Source organism: Heloderma suspectum, chromosome 5 (assembly GCF_057233095.1).
Source record: "Heloderma suspectum isolate Gila_16-S chromosome 5, 16-S_ref, whole genome shotgun sequence".
Lineage (NCBI taxonomy): Eukaryota > Metazoa > Chordata > Lepidosauria > Squamata > Helodermatidae > Heloderma > Heloderma suspectum.
The window spans coordinates 156453911-156470047 of record NC_139462.1 but is presented as its reverse complement, the minus strand read 5'-3'; the positions used below and the strand labels follow the sequence as shown (position 1 = coordinate 156470047).

At 44.1% G+C, this 16137-nt stretch overlaps 1 protein-coding gene across 1 annotated transcript in view; it reads right to left on the bottom strand.

Moving 5' to 3' along the window:
* PDE1C (phosphodiesterase 1C) overlaps nucleotides 1–9918 on the bottom strand; it is a 257158-nt gene extending 247240 nt beyond the window's left edge. Inside the window, exon 1 of the mRNA XM_084859810.1 lies at nucleotides 9818–9918. Within this exon, the coding sequence (XP_084715936.1) occupies nucleotides 9818–9918 (101 nt within the window). The remainder of the gene's footprint in view (nucleotides 1–9817) is intronic.
* Between the last annotated feature and the right edge of the window lie 6219 nt (nucleotides 9919–16137).

Genomic DNA, 16137 nt, shown 5'->3' with positions numbered 1-16137 from the left:
TGCAGATTGCAGAAGGACAATGATCCACTGGACTACATTTTCTGCTTCTGGTTGGGAAAGCTATCAAGGAAGATCACTGAAAAAAGATTTGAGAATCTCAAATATGAAAGGTGTGAGCCAGGAGCTCACCTCCTGCTTGAAAAATGGGCCATTTTCTGGTCTCCCCTCTGTCATGAGCAGGAGATAGGGAACTGTGAAAATGCACTCAGCATGGCCTAAGGATCACTGTTTTTACAGCTTTGTAAATTTGTCAGTCCTCATGAGAGAATTCTCTTCGGAAATAAAGAGAGAGTTTGTTTAAAGCAGACCCCCACACAAAGAAGTAGCTTTATATCCAACTTATATATTGTTTTATATCCAACTTATATATAGTTTTATATCCAACTTCCAACAAAGGGGAGAGCAGAGCACTGCCCCATATATATATATATATATATATATATATATATACACACATACATACACACACACACACACACACACTGTGTGTGTGTATGTGTGTGTATCTATCTATCTATTTATCTATCTATACACACACACACAGTGTCTGTGTGTGTGTGTGTGTATAGTATGTATATATGTGTGTGTGTGTGTGTGTGTATCTATCTATCTATCTATGCATGTTGAATGTTCCAAATAAGACATACATGTCAAATGAGCATAGGTGTCCAATATAGAAGAAGCAGCTCATAGAACCATAGGGTTGGAAGGGGCCTACAAGACCATGGAGTCCAACCCTCTGCTCAAAAAGGCCGTGCTGGTGTTTTTTTCACACTAAAAGGTTTAAAGTGCATATACGACATAGTTTTTTTAATAACAGCAGGAAAAGTTAGGGCCAAGAATTAAATATTTGATCAGTTAGTTGCATTGCTACCAACATAAACCAACTACCAGAAATGTATCAATTAAGCTTCATGTTCAAAAACTGAGGATTAATTATGAATGACCTGATCTACACAAGCATGTCAATGATTTAATGACTGCAACATAGGGATGGGAAAGAAATTAATTCTGTTTGCATTTTAAATTAATTTGGGAAAGAAATTAATTCTGTTTGCATTTTAATGCAAAGTTACCTAATCTCACACTTTCAAATCAGCATGTGACTCAAAACTCAGTTATCCTTCAAAATTCACACTTCACCGAATTTTGCAGCGGAGTTCTCCAATCACAAAATGCTTGCAAAAATGCATATACAAGAGGAAAACACATAAAATACATATATTCGTGAAAGTAATATTAAAGATGCATTGTATGAGGAAAATTGCTTGCAAACAAAATTAGAAAAATTGCATTAAAATGCATGTATTAGGAGAAATGCACACAAAACTACATACAAAATTCTCAAAGTTTGGAATGATCCGAACTTAAGATTGGAAAAATGAGAAACTTAGAAACCAAAATGGACAGATTCATTCATCGCTATTGCAACATCAAGTGGTGAGTGGCATGTGAGGTTGAGCCATTATAGATCAAACACCAGAGAACTTTCAGTTCAAATTACCTCAAACATAATAGTTCATGGAGTCAGTTCACACATTTTGCCATAAATAATCAAGAATTGAGGGAACATAAGAACATAAGAACAGCTCTGCTGGATCAGGGGTCCATCTAGTCCAGCATTCTGTTCACACAGTGGCCAACCAGCTGTCGACTAGGAACCCACAAGCAGGGCATGAGCGCAACAGCACCCTCCCACCCATGTTCCCCAGCAACTGGTGTACGTAGGCTCACTGCCTCTGGTACTGGACGTAGCACATAGCCATCAAGACTAGTAGCCATTGATAGCCTTTTCCTTGTCCAACCCCCTTTTAAAGCCATCCAAATTGGTGGCCATCACTACATCCTGTAGTAGCAAATTCCATAGTTTAACTATGCGCTGTGTGAAGAAGTCCTTCCTTCCTTTTATCTTTCCTGAATCTCCCACCAAACAGCTGCATAGGATAACCCTGGGTTTTAGTATTATGAGAGAGGGAGAAATATGTCTCCCTGTCCACATTCTCCACACCATGCATGATTTTGTAGACCTCCATCATGTCTTCCCTTACACTCCTTTTTTCTAAGCTAAACAATCCCAGCTGTTGCAACCTTCTGTCGTAGGTGGAATGACCAAGAGATGAGAAATTAAGGCAGGGGTGGGGAACCTCTTCAACCCGAGGGTCGAATTCAGTTTCAGAGAAGCTCTCAGGGGCTGTATTCCAATGGTGAGCGGGGCTGAAGGCAAAAGGGGTGGGGCCAAACACACAAGGGGTAGGGTAAAAAATACAAAGTACAAAAATACCAGCATATTGTTGCTTAAAGCACTTACTGCCAGAAACTAAGCCTTCAGAGAGGCATTTCAACCTTTCAGAAGGCGGGGGGGCTGCACAAAATTCAGGAAACCACTAAATCATCAGTGGTTGGAGGAAAGGGGGTAGGACCAGGAGAAGGGGAAGTAATAATCTGAGGAACCCCTGACGGCCAGAGGGGACCCCAGGAGGGTCAGATTTTGCCCTCAGGCCTGAGGTTTCCCACCCCTCAATTAAGGAATACACTTGCATGTGTGAAACAGCAGTGGGGAATGCTTTGCAGTAGCCAAGGAACATGGGCTCTGGCTCAGTTGCAGATGACAAAACTGAATAGCAAGGGAAGCACAAGGGGGAAAAACAACACAGGGGATAAAGAATGAGAAACTGGCTCGTGTATGCGCAAATGTTGGGGGATGTATGATGAGGCCTCCTTTGCTCATTCAGCAGCTATGATTCTACCTGTTGCCTCCTGCTGCCAATGTTGCTCAGCCAGCCAAAGGAGAGGAGTAAGCAAGTAAGGGTGCAATCCTATGGGGATAGGCAGCCATCTCTGAACTTGGAGGTGACCACCTATTAAATGCAGGGTAGGAGAAGCACAGAGGGTATCATTCCCTCTGCGCTTCTCCTGCCCTGCATTTGCGGCTAGACAGCTGATTTCAGCTGTCCAGCCACGGGAAGGTGGAGCAGGGGAAGAGGCTGCCAGACAACACATAGGATGTGTCATACTGCACCGGAACACCCGCCCTGGAACGCCCCATTTTGGCCACTTCACGCTTCTCTTCTGAGCGTGGAGCTTGGGGCTGTTCCGCTCTGCCTGCAAGGCAGCGCTGAAGGGGGGGCAGAGGTTGGTTCTCCAGGAAATGACCTTGGAGCGTGGGCTCCAATGTTGGTTCCCACAAAACCAGATATCCTATGGCCATCTAGCAGCCATAGGATTGTTCCCTAAGAAGAGGTATCATGTAGAGAACAGTCCATCTGAAGTTTCTGTAAAGCAGAGATTTACACAATACAGAGTTAGAGGATCTTTCCACATGTGTATTTACTTTTACATGCATAAAAGTACATTACTTTTTTTCATTTGCATTACTTTGAAATTATTTCACGTGTCCTTAAGTGAGGTAGAAACATTACAAAGTTGTTTATAATGCTTGGGGATGGGCAAGGAATATTATCCAGTTGTTTATAATGTCCTGCAGTCATCAGCCCTGATGCCCACCTGCCCATGGGCAGAATGCAGGCCAGATATCCTCACTTGTCAGGGTCACTAGGTAATGTGAGATGTACATTGGAGTCAAGATGCAGCCCCAACTGAGACTGAACATCTTGAGACCCAGGGCAGGGAGTTAAAACTTGAAAAACTCTAGTGCAAGTGGCTGCGCTCAGGTTCTGGAATTCCCTTTCTAGGGAGGCCTATCTAGCCCCCTCTCTGATGGCCTTTCACTGCCAGGCCCAGGCCAAGGTTTTGTTTTCCCCAGGCCTTTGGGTGTCTGAATTCATTGTTGCATTTCTGCCCTGTAATATGATTAGTGTATGTTGTCGGTTTTTAGCTTTCTGCCAGCTGCTAGTTTTTATTTCTGCTCCTTTATCTTTGCTCTTTTTAGTTTCTCTTGTATTTTTATATTGTGATTTTAATGTTGTTAGCAGCCTTGGGCATTATGTATGGAAAAGTAAGGATATAAATCATATTAACAAACAAACAAATACAATTCAAAAGTCATCCCCAACAACATCCCAAAAGGCAAAATAGAGGCAATGTTATTAAGAGATTGGTACCAGTACCCAGGGACAGTTAGAGCATTTTGTTTTACGCCTGTTAAAATCTGTCGTATCAGCTAAGGAACTGGTCATTTCTTCTTGCCAGTGAAGTGTGGCATTAAATACTAAAGGGCAAACTAACCAACCACTTAAACAGTATTAAACAATGATGTAACTCTGGCACCATAAGCAGAAACGCTGATGCAATAATTTAGGATCGGGGAGCCGGAGGCTTTTAAAAACCATTTTGTTGTGCCCCAATGAAGCAGTCCGAGTTGCAAAAATCAATCCAATGAATATGCATTTAGGGAAGCAGCAAAATGTTCATACATCACTACTTATATACATCTATGAGATGCATGGATGCTTTGCAACATAAGATGGATTGCAGGATTTTCACAAGGCACGTTTGTTCCAGCACTGCTGAAATTTCATAACATTATGTTAATTTTCAAGAAGGAACAGTTAGTTACCATGTTAATATTATGCTGACAAGCAAACAAGAAAAAGAGAAAAAGAAGCTGTTACTACGTATCCTGGGAGCTTTCTCCCTTCAGGGGAAGGGTGGTAGACAGGGCTGGCCCTACCATTAGGCAGGTTGAGGCAGTCACCTCAGGCAGCAGATGCTGGGCGGCAGCAGCAAGGTGTTGGAGAGGAGAGCTGAGCGCCAGGCAGCCTGCCCTGTGGCCCCCCAAGCTAACCTGCTCCTTCAGGTGCAGTGGAGGATGCTGTGCCACTCTCAGGGTTTAAGAAGCAGTCCAGTTGGCTTTCGTACATGGAACAGGAGAGAGTGCCATCCTGCTGTTTTCCTCAGGCAGAAAAATGTCTTGGGCTGGCCCTGGTGGTAGAGTACATGCTTTGCACACAAAAGGCCCTGGGTTCAATCCTTGGTGTTCCCAAGTAGAGATGGGAAAACTCCCATCTTACCCCCTGGAGAGCCACCGCCGGTCAATGCATCTTGAGCTAGAGGGACCAATGATCTGACTCAGCACAAGGCAGCTTCCTATGTTCCTCACCAATACCAGAATTTATTCTCTTCCCCAGTCTTCCTAAGCCTGTCCCCCAAACTCCCCCACACAAGGGGTGATGTATCTTTTTGCCCTGGATACATTAATACAAAGGTGGTCTGTATGTTTTAATATTAAACAGTAGCTCTTCATTGAGCAAGTAGAGTATAAACAGAGGAGCTGCACTTGCTCATTCATTTGAATGTCCTGTTGCCAGAGTCATCTGGGAATGCCTGGCTCAGTTTGCTCATTGCCTTTCAGCCACATCTGGCCTTGGTGCTGCTTTTGCTTCCTGTGCTCACTTTATGGAACACTAATGATGGGAGAGCCACCTTCCCCAACTTGGTGCCCCCCAGATGTTTTGTACTACAGTTCCCAGCATTCCTCATCATTGGCCATGTTGACTGGGGCTAATGGGAGTTGGTCCAAAATGGCTGGAGGGCACCTGGTTGGGGAAGGTTGTGATAGAGGTTTGACAACAGAATACAGTTGTCTCATGTTCAGAAGATGGCTTGGGGAACAGAAGAATCTCATCCCCATCACATTAGGGAAGTTAGGCTAAGCAACATCAGAGGTTCCTTCTAGGCATTCATTTCTCTGATCAGACACTGACTACAGTCAGCTGTTGACCAAGTGATGCTTTGCCACTGAGTACCTGCAGCTACAGCTGCTTGCCTGTACTATCCCGCCAAGTAATGAGGAGAATTTTACCACTCTCTTGCTTCCCCAACATTTCTGATCAGGGCAAATGTGTAGTAAAATTCTCCCCACCACTGGACAGAACGATACAAAGAGCTCATATGGATGGTACTTTTACTGCATGTTCTACCACACATTTGCACGTGGTGTAAAATCCTTATAACTTAGGAAGGTGGTACAGATGAGCAAGCTGGTTAGCACTGTCATCTCAATAGACTCTCTGGCTTACCAAGAAGTTACATGTACACTGTGGTGGTAGTTACCACCTGATAAAAAGTAATTGATCCTCTATAGAGTCCAGAAGCTGGGCACTGCAATAGCTATGTAATTGTAAAATATTATGCCAGGGATGAAAAAAGTATGATTCTGCAGGAAGAAAATGTACGCAGGAACAGACAGAAGCTAATATATCATTCTTTAAAGTTCTAAATTTATTTTCTGCTGAATCTCTACATGCTTATTCCCCAGTGGATGGGGAAATACATCAGAATCAACCCTTTGAAAGTGCTTGACACAGGTGTCCTTTACCTGTTATAGCCGCTGAGAGCCGCTTTCCGTGAGTTCATTCCATGGCATGGCTGTAGCATGTATAAGCCTGCAACCACATGGGCAGGGCTGATTGTCCTGTCTTTCCCCTAGAATGGTTACTCTCCTTGTTGGCAGGCTGCTAGGGATGTACGAAAGTCACTTACCTTTTCGAAGGGTGACATTCACGGTGGGGTGGAGGTGCTCCGTCCCTCCCCTCAAAATTCTCCCCGGCCGGCTCCGCTCCACAGCAACTCCACGGAGCCGCCGGCTGAGGCTGCCTGCAGTCGGACATCTGGCTGCTGGGCAGTCTGCACAGGGATGCAAATGGTGGCTGCCGTAGCCGCCATTTGCATCCCTGTATTTTGCCGTGATAGGCTACATATACATTTACGTAGCCTATCACGGCAAAAAAAAAGGGAACGCAAATGGCGGCGGCTACAGTGGCTGCCATTTGCGTTCCCTTTTTTTTTGCTGTGATAGGCTATGTAAATATTTACATAACCTATTACGGCTAAAGACAGGGGCGCAAATGACGGCCACTACACCATTTGCACCCCTGTCTTTTGCTGTGATAGGCTACGTAAATATTTACTTAGCCTATTATGGCAAAAATAAAGGGGACGCAAATGGCGGCAGCTACGGCGGCTGCCGTTTGCATTCCCTTTTTTTGCCGTGATAGGCTATGTAAATATTTATGTAGCCTATCACGGCCTCCGCAGGGATGCAAATGGTGTCCCTGCGTTAGCCGTGATAGGCTACCTAAGTATTTACGTAGCCTATCACAGCTATAATGAAGAAGCGAATGGAGGCTGCAGACGCGGCCGCCATTCAGAAAGCAGCGTGAACGGCAGCAAGTAGGTGCTCCGTTTCACGTGCCTTCGTGGGGTGGGGGGCAGGGGCCTTCATTCCACCACAGATTTTGGGGGGCTGAATGCACTGGCATTCGGCCTCACTGAGATCTGTGGCGGAATGCTCTGACATCCCTACAGGCTGCCAAGACCCAAACAATTGGCACTGTCCACACGGTTGGAGCCTCAGGATGAATCTATGGGTAAGTGGCTCCATCAGCATAGCTATAAAGAGCAGAGGACACCATAAGTATTGGCCAGAAACCAAAGAGCCCCTTAGAGAGTTCAAAACACATCTGTTTGTGAGGAAGGAGTTTCCAGTTTTCCTTTCCAGTTGCAGGCCTTCCACTCTGAAGAATCTCTGACCCTCCAACTTTATGTGATGAGCTGCCATGGGAAAGAGGGCTGCAAAAGCACCCTTGCACAAGTGGAACTCCGCACACAGGCCTTTGGATCCTGGCCACTGCCTTTTTGACTATACTAAGTACTGTAAATCTGTGATTCTTCATTATCTTTTCTAGCCCAGGATGCAGCATATAAATACTCTATACCAGCTCATGACAAAATGCAGGTTTATGGTAGTATCTGAGGCACAAAGGCAGAACCAAATTACTTAGTAATACAGTGCCAGTCTTTTCCATGTGAAAATGATCGCTATAAAAGTAGATCCAGCTTGAGCAACTATACTGAGCTAGTAGTAACTCCTACTACTACAACTATTATTATTTCTACAAAGCTAATATTCCCTTGCAAGTGTCTTCTGATATACTGTTCTATTCTGTTTCAATTCCTGTGAATTGCTCTGCAGATGTACATTATGGTGATGAATTGATTCCCATCCTGCCAATAGATGGATCTATTATATTTATTTACATGAAACTGCGTACCTTTCTTGAAAATCTTGCTTGATCCTTTGAGCTACACGTTTTTATATATGTGTAAGCTATTTGTTAAAAATGACTGGGCGTTTCTGCTTATATGTTGGAGGGACCAACCCCACCCCCACCCAAAGAAAATAGATCAACTGTGAAATACCTATTGCCCAAAGGTCAGCAGGAAGACTATGTCTGCAATGTGTCAAGTCCACATCTAAAGGACTAGCAAAAAGCGGCATCATTGAAGAAGAGGAGCCTTTCAAACACATGACTTCTTACAGAAAGAGATCATGAAGCTCAAAGGGGAACATACATTTGGTACTCTGTTTTGCATTTCTGCATGCATCCTGACACTACCTACAGAGGGGGAGCACTATTAACACAGAGATCACATACTGCAGAGACCTCCAAGGGGGTTCCAACTACTGCATCACTCTGTGAGATGATGCTGTCTTGAATACAGCATGGACCTTTTGAATGAGCTCTGTTCTCTAAGTCCAGGCAGAATCTGGCCCAAGGTTGCGCAGCCATAATACATTGTGGATTGTTAGGATATTATTGCCTAGCCAGAAAACACACACATTTCTGAACATCAGGGATATTCTGAACCTGCACAGCATGTTTTAGACAATCATGAGCCAGGCTTATGATATCTAGCAGAGAGATTTAAAAATCAAGGGGTTTTGTTTTGTGGAGCTGCTCTGTTTGGAATCGCTATGAGACAGCTGTCATTGGGCTTGATTACATTTCTTCACAAAACAGACTTCCTGGAACCAATCCTCACAGTGACATGCATTCATTCCTGGTCTTAGGCAATTACAATGCTTTCAAAATAGCAGTCAACATTCCTTATAAAATGTCCTATCACCAGGTTAAAAAAACCACATACACAAACACACACACACACACACACCCCAACAAGCTGGGAGAATGCTTCAAGTTTAAGTTTGGATTCTTCAGTGGAAAGAGGGGCGGGAGTCGGTTACTTTTTTCTATGTATTCTCCTCATACTCAGCATCTCCCTAGTGAAATCACAGTCTGCTACGTTAAGATGGAGAAAAAAACATTTTGGCCTGAACATCTGGACAGATGCAGATTAACACACTAACACTCTTTTGAGGCTTGATCAGAAATGGAATAAAGTAAGCAAGTCCTGTCCAGCCATTAAATAGATTTAATGCTTCTAATAATTTACACACACACCACAGAGAGAAACAAGAGACTCAGTCATGAAAAAGATAATATGAAATATTCCTAAGCTATAGAATATCACTTTTCTTCAGGTACCTCATCTTTCTTCTGTCACACACTGCTAGGCATACCTTCAGCATGCCACAAACAATGCTCATTTGACAAGTCTGAATAAAGAAAACAAGCTGACAGGCTTAAGTATTAATAAAACTGAACTTGAATTTCCTGCCATTAAAAGTGAATTTCAGTTGGGTCTTTCTCAACATTTGTTCAAGCAGCCTTTGGGCGGGGGAAGGTGGGATGCACAAAGAAGCATTCGGAACTGTGTGTATGCTTAGTTTTAATTTGACAGAGGTGTGGCTGGTTTTCATTCACACTTGCCTATTAAAGCATTGTGCTGCCGTAAATGATATTTCTTCACTGTAACATGCAATTTCAGGGAAACATTCTGGCTTTGTTTTACCCCTCTAAGTGACTGGAAGTTATTGGATATACAGTAAGCAGGTGTGGATGGCATTGGACTGTACTAAAAAGTACATGAAAAAGAACCGAAGTCTAAAACAACATTACAGAAGCTAGAGAAGACAGGGAGGGGAGGAGAATAATAAAAATAAAGTATTACTTACAGTCCTCTGAGACGAAGCCATATTTTCTCTATTTGTTCCGGTTGTAGGTATTTCAAAGAGTTGCTCTCAAATTCTTCAATTTCTTTCGTTGGAGACTCCATAGCTCTATGTTTTCACTTTGGTTAAAGCTTAGAGAGAATGGATGCGTCCCCCGAACCATGCACACGCTCCAATTTATTTATTTTTTTTAACAGCGACCAGAAGCAGCAAACATTTTTTTCCTGCCTCTCAGTGCTCACCACCCCCCTTGTTCCACACTTCGATTAGAAGGAGCATGTGCAACCAGCAAGAATTCCAGGTGCACACTGGAGGTAGTGGTGGTGGCATGCCATGCTCCTCAGAGAGAGTGATGGAAGGGATTAGAGGCTGATCTCCAGACTGAACGCAACCACAGATATATAGATAGATAGATATATTTTTACACAGTAAGTCAAGGATACAATCAGTAATACCAGCTGAAGGATCTTTATCAGGGGCCAGGGAGGGTGGAGCAGAAAACCCTTGCTGACTATTAAGCTGTCTGAATGGGAGGCCTGGAAGTACTGGCAGATGCACAGCTTTCAATTATCTGCCTTGCTATTCGCTGGACTCTGCGTCTTTGCCTTGTGCTATGAAAGGCAGCCCTCATTCCTTCCAGTGCTGAATCTCTCTCCCTCCCTCTCTCTCCCTTTTTGCTACACACACCCACAAATGCCCTCCCCTTCTCGTGTTCTTCCACTTACCAGCCGCTTTGCTGACAGGCAAGAAAACCGACAACTGAGGAAAAGTCATCTGTCAGCACAAGCCTGGCCAACATCTCCCTCTCTTTCTCTCTTCAGATGCAAAAAGCACAGAAAAGGTACAGGAGTACACTGGGAGAGGGTAATCCAAAAGGGGGAAATTAAAATGGAACGAGCAACCAAGTAAAGCAATTGCTTTAATGCACCTCTGATAAAGTCATCTGTTTGAGAGTGCAGCCAGCCTTGCCTTCGTGAGCAAGCAAGGCACAAGACAGAAGTAGAGAATTCTGAAACTGGTAGAGAATTCTGTTTAGAACGTAAAATCAACTAGTGACCAAATAACCATGAAAGGTATGGCTAATTACCAACAAATTATGCATTACTAAACAGTATCAATAAAAGGGGTGACTATACAAACAGTTGACCAACAGAAAAAAGTTGCTCAATGGAGTCATGAAATTTCTATCCTTGGAAGCATTTAGTAAAGAAAAGTAGCTGGGTGTCTGCCAGGTATAATTCAGGTACAGGGCATCTGCTTTAGCGTGAATGGTTTCACTGGATCAGCCATCCCCAAGCTGGCACCCTCTAGGTGTGCTGCATTGCAACTCCTATTCTTATTCATCATGGAGGGCAGACATCTGAAGGGCACCCCATTGGGGAAGGCTCCATTGGATAATCCCAGTGGCCATCTGCGACACTGTTTTGCTACAGGTTAACCAAATCTTCATGTTTCATAGGACTATTTTAGTAACAAACTAACAGACCCCCAAGTCTGCATTGTTATTATTAAAAAATGTTTACATTATTTTCCTCTTCACCCATGTGTACATTATACCCAACAGCTGAGTGGTACACCTCATGCAGTCTGATAAAGTGGACTTGTCCACGAAAGCTTATGCCATCATAAGATGCCACAGGATTGTTGATTGTTTTTTGCAGCAACAGATTAATATGGGTCAACCTCTCTGGTAAAGGTGTTATTGCTGCTGTTCCAGAGACATTTCAGGGGCCCATCAAGGACAATGAACCAGGGGCAATTCTCACTCAACAGTTTGTACTCAGGTATAGATTCCCGAGTATATAATACATACATTCCCCCTCATGTATGAAAGGTGCATGCATTTATTTTCTCACCATGGCTCACTTTAAAATACTCACAAGCAGAGATCAGACTCAGATCAGGCTTCCACTTAACATGTATTTTAAAGGGGAGTGCAACAAAACCTTGACATGCGACCTTCATTCTTGATGGGGTGCACAAGTATTTTGCATACTCGAGAATAGAAGGGTATGAGAAATAAGTGGTATAAATCAGTTACAGCAGTATAAATCTGAGAAGTTTCACCTTACTGGGAAACTGCGGCTGTTCTAATGTCATCTCTCAGGATGTGCTCACAAACCACCATATGTGGCAATTAGAATGTGATACGTTTATGATATAGAACCTTTCCTCTCAACTGATTGCTGGAATCCAAAGGCTTGATATCTTTGACAGCAGACATACATTGGATGCTCAACACAAGGTGAAAATGTGGCACTATAGGAATCCACTTTCACACTACACATTTCAAAGTAAAGATCCTGCTGTAGAAAAATAAACAATTCCCTAAAGGGATTTTTCCATGCCTCAAGGAGCGAATGGAAAGTCGGTGTGTGGGTTAAAAGGGGAGCAAAGTGTGACAAGGGTGAAACAGATTTAAATGGTTAAAAAAAAAAAAGACATATGCAATGTATCTTAAGAAATTTCACTAAGAGTAACCAGTTGCACTGTTTGCTATATAGCCAGTCATGAATTTTCTCACCACATTCGGGTGGTTTCAACACATTTTGGCAGTGGTGTAGTGGTAAATTTTGAAGAGAAGGTGCTCATCATGACAGCCCCCATAGCAACACCCCCAATGACAGTCCAAAAATTCAAGCAGCTGTGTTGATCCATGTCAACAAACCAGTTCTAGCCATTTTCATCTCCACTGGGAGCAGGTCTTTTGTAAAGTGAATGGGCCTTCATTACCCATTCAAGACAAAGCCAACCTGAAATAATTTGCATTACAACAGGGAACAATATATTGTTGCTGGGAAAATTATTATTTATTACATTTAAATATCCTGCCTTTTTTCCTCTTGCAAGGATTGCTAGGGTTACATGGGACTACCAGTGCCAGCAGCTATGGGTCAGATTGCAGGGAGGGGTGATGCTGGCATGGGCGTGAAACTAGTGGCCCCATGTGAATCAGCCATCGAAGTGTTATCAGAGTAACACTTATACAGAGTAAGAGTGAACCGCAGGAACGTAGCCACTATACTACTCCAATAACAAACAAACTGACCGTAAGTTAAGTAACACCAAATTATTTAGGGCTTTACTGTCCAAGACAAACAGCTTAAATTATGACCAGAACACATTATGGAGACAATGTGAGCCATGGAGCAATGGGTGTGATGGTGTGATGTGCTCAATGGGTGTGATGGTGTGATGTGTCGTAAAGAGTGGCATCTACAGCACATATTTCATTAGCTAAAGCTCCAAATTCATGAAAAAGAGTGCATCATTTCCTCCATGAACACAAGTTCAATGAAGAAAATGACCATCATTCATTGAAATCCATCATACAGTTACCCTATACCATTCCAAAACACAGAAAACCTTTGGAAAATTGGTTATGTTGCAGGGAGGAAAAAGAGCTGCCTTTACATATGAGTGGAAGGATCTAGTCCATGCTATAAACAGCTAGGGAATTTGCATTTAGGACTAATCATAAATCAAGCTGTTCCTCCACCATCTCCTTTGAGAAGCACCTCAGTAAAGTCTTAAATTCTAAGCAAATAATTCCATGGCACTTTCTTTCTAGGGATGAAAGGAAGCTGAAAGTACAGCATTTAGGCCTACTCTCCAAAGTGAACAGTAAACATCCTACATGAAACAAGACTGAGGGTGCAATCCTATGGCTGCTAGTCAGCAGCTAGATGACCATAGGATAGGTCAGTTCCTGGGAACCGACCTCCACTCCCTCCCGCACTGCCTTGCAGGCAGGATGGATTGGTTCCGCGCTTGTAAGAGGGGCACAGGGCGGCAAAAACAGGGTGTTCCTGCGGGCAGGCTGGAGCAGAGAGGGCAGACATGCCATTCCGATGCTTCCTGTGTCATCTGGCATCCCCCGCCCCGCTCCGACTTCCTGCAGCTAGACAGCCGAAATTGGCTGTCTAGCCATGAATGGAGGGCAGATGAAGCATGGAAGGGAAGATCCCCTCCACGCTGCTCCTGCCCTGCATTGGATAGGCGGTTGCCTCCAAGTTCAGAGGCAGCTGCCTATCCCGATAGGATTGCACCCTGAACTGCATATCTCATTTAGACCCCACAGCATCTCTTCCTCCAAGCAATTGATGCATGTATTTACAAAAATACAGTTTACCTGTATTGCTCCAGCTGAGTCAGACCCTATGCTTGGCAAATACAGGAATGAATCCAATAGGCAAGGCAAGTAAGCAGGCAAATGGTCAAGCACAAAGGTTTCAGTCCACTATGGGATCAGGCTAAGACACACAGTGGTCAAGATATAGGCAATGGTCAAAGCACAATACTACCAGGCAAGTAGCATAGGGATCCTCCAGGAGCCATCTTTGTCACTTGAGGCTCAGGTGGCCTCAGTAGCATGGAATGCCTTCAACCAGCTTTGATTGGTGGCCCAGCTATGCCCCTATCTGGACAGGGATAACCTGGCTTCAGTTTCTATGCTCTGGTAACCTCCAGATTAGATTACTGCAATGCAGTCAACGTGGAGCTGCCTTTGAAGACAGTTCAGAAGTTGCAGCTTGTGCAAAATGCAGCAGCCTGATTGATGACAGGGACAAGAAGGTCCAAAAATATAACACATATTCTGGCTCACTTCCACTGGCTGCCTGTATGTTTCCGAGCCTAATTCAAGGTGCTGATTTTGATCTATAAAGCCTTACACAGCTCAGGACCATAATACCTGATGGAGTGCCTCCACCAGCATGAACTCACCTGTATGTCAGGATTGAGCCCAGGCTCTCTGTTTTAGTTTCAGACTCTGATTCAAATTCAGAGGTGGAGTTAGAAGAAGCCCAGCAGAGAAAGGGTGTGGGGGAGAAAATTCCCCAAGACTCCCCAGGAGTCAGCAAAGAACCTTCCCAGGGGGTTATTGAGGAGGAGGGCCAGGCTCAAAGTCTGTCTTCCCCCCTCCCCATGGGAACTCAGGCCCTGTCAGAGGGGGAGGGAGTTTCAGGACAGACAGATGCCAGAATTCACCACCAAGTTAAGCTGGCAGAGTGGGAGGAGGAGGTGGGAGGCATCACACCAGATTGGCTGCCCATTGGAATTTGGGTTGGGAAGATTCTCCCTGAAAACAGGAACTCAGAAAAAGCCAGCCGAGCATGGCAGAAAACCCATCCGGAGTTGAAAGGCAACTAACTTGCTTTTAGTAGCTCTCTTACCAAAAGATTTACTTTGCAGATTAGACCTAGAGGGCACTCTAGGTTTTTGTAGTCACTTCAGAGGTAAAGAGATGCTACTGGCTGAATAAAGAGTATGTGGATTGCGCAGCGAGTCTCTGCTGCCTCGTTACTCAGAGGGAGGGCTTAGCATCGATGACACTGAACACTACACTCATCATCTAAGGCCCTTTTCCAGGTGCCTCCTTCAAGGGAGGCTTGGAAGGTGGCAACAAGGGGGATGGCCTTCTTGTTGGCTGCCCTCAGATTATGGAATGATCTCCCCAGCAAGGCCCGCCTGGTGCCAACATTGTTAACTTTTCGATGACAGGTTAAGACCTTTCTCACTCTCAGGCATTTGGAAGCATATGGTAAAATTTTCAATCAAGACATGGGATTTCTTATTGTTGACTGTTAAATTTGTTTGGATAGATGTGTGTGTGCGTGCGTGCCATCTGTTTTTATGTTTGTATGTAAAATAGTTTTTATATCATGTACAATATCATGTTTTTAAGGTTTTCAACCTTTGTAAATTGTCGCCAGAGTTTTGGCTATTGGACAGTATGGAAATGTAATAAATGAATGAAATGAAATGGTTTCCAGACAAGAGGTCTGATGCACAGCCAAGGTTATAACACAGGAGAATAATCAAGTAGAAATGAGGCCCAAAAATATAGGCAGGCAAAGTCCAGAGGTCAGTAGCATGGAGGTTCAAACCCAAGGTAAGGTCAGGGATACTGTACACTGGAGCTGAAGATATGGAATTCCAGCAATGTCTGGATTGAAACTGAAGGCTTATATAGCCAAAGCTTCCTGAGCCCTGCTGAGGGCTCAGCTGCAGTTCATTACAGGCCCTCTGGCAAAAATCCTACACATTAGGAGGGCCTTGTTCCTGATTAGTCCTTTCCTCTTGAGGAGTTCTCCTTTGTAATCAAGCAATTGGGCCTGATTTGTAATCAAGCAATTGGATCTGCTGTCATCTCCCTTGAGGGCCCAGGCTCTCCCAGGTCTCCTGACATGGGTGGCTCCGTGATGTCATCCATCTCTGGGAGCTCCAGTAGGGACATGACATTGCCCTTGGTAGTTAACATGTCCATGCATAGTTAGTGCTGCACCACATGACCTAGGGTCCTACTCTTAACACTTTTCTGA